The following is a 3,040-nucleotide window of genomic DNA, read 5'->3' as shown; positions in this document are numbered from 1 at the left end:
TACATGAGGTACAGCAACTGTACAGTGTACATGAGGTACATCAACTGTACAGTGTACAAGAGGTATATCAACTGTACAGTGTACATGAGGTACATCAACTGTACAGTGTACATGAGGTACAGAAACTGTACAGTGTACATGAGGTACATCAACTGTACAGTGTACATGAGGTACAGAAACTGTACAGTGTACATGAGGTACATCAACTGTACAGTGTACATGAGGTACATCAAATGTACAGTGTACATGAGGTACAGCAACTGTGCAGTGTACATTAGGAACAGCAACTGTACAGTGTACATGAGGTACATAAACTGTACAGTGTACATGAGGTACAGCAACTGTGCAGTGTACATGAGGTATAGCAACTGTTCAGTGTACATGAGGTACAGCAACTGTACAGTGTACATGAGGTACAGCAACTGTGCAATGTACATGAGGTACAGCAACTGTGCAGTATGCATGAGGTACAGCTACTGTGCAATGTACATGAGGTACAGCTACTGTGCAGTGTACATGAGGTACAGCAACTGTGCAATGTACATGAGGTACAGCAACTGTACAGTGTACATGAAGTACAGCAACTGTGCAGTGTACATTAGGTACAACAACTGTACAGTGTACATGAGGTACATCAACTGTACAGTGTACATGAGGTACAGCAACTGAGCAGTGTACAAGAGGTATAGCAACTGTGCAGTGTACATGAGGTACAGCAACTGTACAGTGTACATGAGGTATATCAACTGTACAGTGTACATGAGGTATATCAACTGTACAGTGTACATGAGGTATATCAACTGTGCAGTGTACAAGAGGTATAGCAACTGTGCAGTGTACATGAGGTACAGCAACTGTACAGTGTACATGAGGTACAGCAACTGTGCAGTGTAACACAGACCCTCTCACTTTATTTTACAAGTTATTTAGTGACATTTTTTGTTTTGTAATAACATCAAAGAATTGCCTTAATGTTGTCTTCGTATTCTACTGCTTCAAGTTCTCACTGTTAATTTTAATTACGTCAAATTAAAGTTAATTTCATTTCGAGTGTTTTAGACCAAAATTCATTTCATTGAAGAGAAACAACTAAAATGCTAAGACTTTCAAGCATAAAACCAAAAAATTGGACCTTCTTAGAATTAATGAATTTGAGCCGCGTCTTAAATCCGTCAAAAACCGGTTTTAATTAAGCGCAGGCTTAAATCTTGAAACGTTGAATGCACTTTTAAGTGGAACAAACCATATTTGAGTCACGTCTTCAATTTAAGACGTGGCTCAAATTCTTTAAATAAATAAAAGACATTTTCTATTCAATTATTAAAACATTACCTTATACATTATGCCTCCAAATGTGTTTGTGTTCTGTTCGAAACAAAGAAACTAAACACATGTCACAATTTTACCAATTCATATATCTTTGCAACCTTTTGGTGTAAACCTTTGATATTCTAAACTTTGGTCATTTTTACAGAGCAGAAGCAAAATTTAATCAATCAAAGTCTACGAAACAAAAGATACTCATTTGTACGATCGCTTAATCTTGATATCCATTGTGGGCACTTTTAATTTGAGGATCAATGCTTAAGCTCTTCATTTCAGTAATCCGTGGAGGATACGATTACCATGCGGTGTATCGAATGAAGTTTAAATTAATCTGCAGATTAGCAAAAGATCAAGCAATAATATTAGTATCCAAAATGCAAGAGGGTTCACTTTCATATTTCTAAACAGAAATGGTATTTGGGTGTTTTGTAGAGAAGTGATACCTTTAAACCCTCCTGATACAGTTACTAACCCTGTCCCAGCTCCTATAGATGGGTCAGCTCCTAGACAATATTATCCACAAGAAAATGGTAAGTTTAAACTTGAAACTATGTTTTACACTTAAAAGGACTGCTAACGGAATTTATAGAGTTTATGACCGATTCCAAACAGTATTGGATTTTTATTGTGTTTATTTTTTATTAAATGATGAAAAAGAAAATTATCTATTTAAACATGTTGTTAAATTTAAGGATTTTAAGAGTATCGTTGTGCATGAACCCAATGGTTTATTCAATCTCTGTAATATTTTTAATTTTTTTAATTTTGTAAAACGGCATGGTCAAATACTCTTAAAATGTAATAAGCATCTTTTACTAGATAAGATAAGATAAGATAAAGTTTATTGCTTAAATAAATGTATCTGTGTACAGAACGAGTTTATAATTGCAAATTGATGATTTTAACAGTACAAGTATAAAGCAATTAGGGGGAAAATAGCAATTGGCTGTTTTGATTATTTTTTCCACCTAATTTCAATAATGATAACAACACATTTCAATTAAATAGATTACAGGAGAACTATTAGAGATCAGGGTGCGATTTTATCTTATGCAACATATTTCATACATTAATTAGAATAACTAACACCAAATATCAAAGCATATATCTAATTAGTTTTACGTGAATAGCAATTAGGTTTATTACACATTTTAATGTAATTTTCAAATTTTCAATGTAATCTAATAATGAGAATTTACAGGAGATGTATATATAATCCTAATCCAGCTTCCTAATTTAGGATGTGCAGGAGATGTACATACAATCCTAATCCAGCTTCCTAATTTAGGATGTACAGGGGATGTATATACAATTCTAATCTAGCTTCCTAATTTAGGATGTGCAGGAGATGTATATACAATCCTAATCTAGCTTCCTAATTTAGGATGTGCAGGAGATGTATATACAATCCGAATCTAGTTTCCTAATTTATGATGTGCAGGAGATGTATATAAAATCCTAATCCAGCTTCCTAATTTAGGATGTACAGGAGATGTATATACAATTCTAATCTAGTTTCCTAATTTAGGATGTACAGATGTATATATAATCCTAATCAAGCTTCCTAATTAAGGATGTGCAGGAGATGTACATACAATCCTAATCGAGCTTCCTAATTTAGGATTGCAGGAGATGTATATACAATCCTAATCCAGCTTCCTAATTTAGGATGTACAGGAGATGTATATACAATTCTAATCTAGTTTCCTAATTT

The 3,040-nt window shown here is 33.9% G+C and overlaps 1 protein-coding gene across 1 annotated transcript in view; it reads left to right on the top strand.

The window, feature by feature from the left end:
- LOC111701146 (muscarinic acetylcholine receptor DM1) overlaps positions 1–2,712 on the top strand; it is a 34,385-nt gene extending 31,673 nt beyond the window's left edge. Inside the window, exons 14-15 of the mRNA XM_023472315.1 lie at positions 1,759–1,856; positions 2,663–2,712. Coding sequence (XP_023328083.1) covers positions 1,759–1,856; positions 2,663–2,697 — 133 coding nt within the window. The 3' untranslated portion in view covers positions 2,698–2,712. The remainder of the gene's footprint in view (positions 1–1,758; positions 1,857–2,662) is intronic.
- The last annotated feature ends 328 nt before the right edge of the window (positions 2,713–3,040 follow it).

This window comes from Eurytemora carolleeae, unplaced genomic scaffold (genome assembly GCF_000591075.1).
Source record: "Eurytemora carolleeae unplaced genomic scaffold, Eaff_2.0 scaffold85, whole genome shotgun sequence".
Lineage (NCBI taxonomy): Eukaryota > Metazoa > Arthropoda > Copepoda > Calanoida > Temoridae > Eurytemora > Eurytemora carolleeae.
This window is presented reverse-complemented; position numbering and strand designations above follow the sequence as displayed.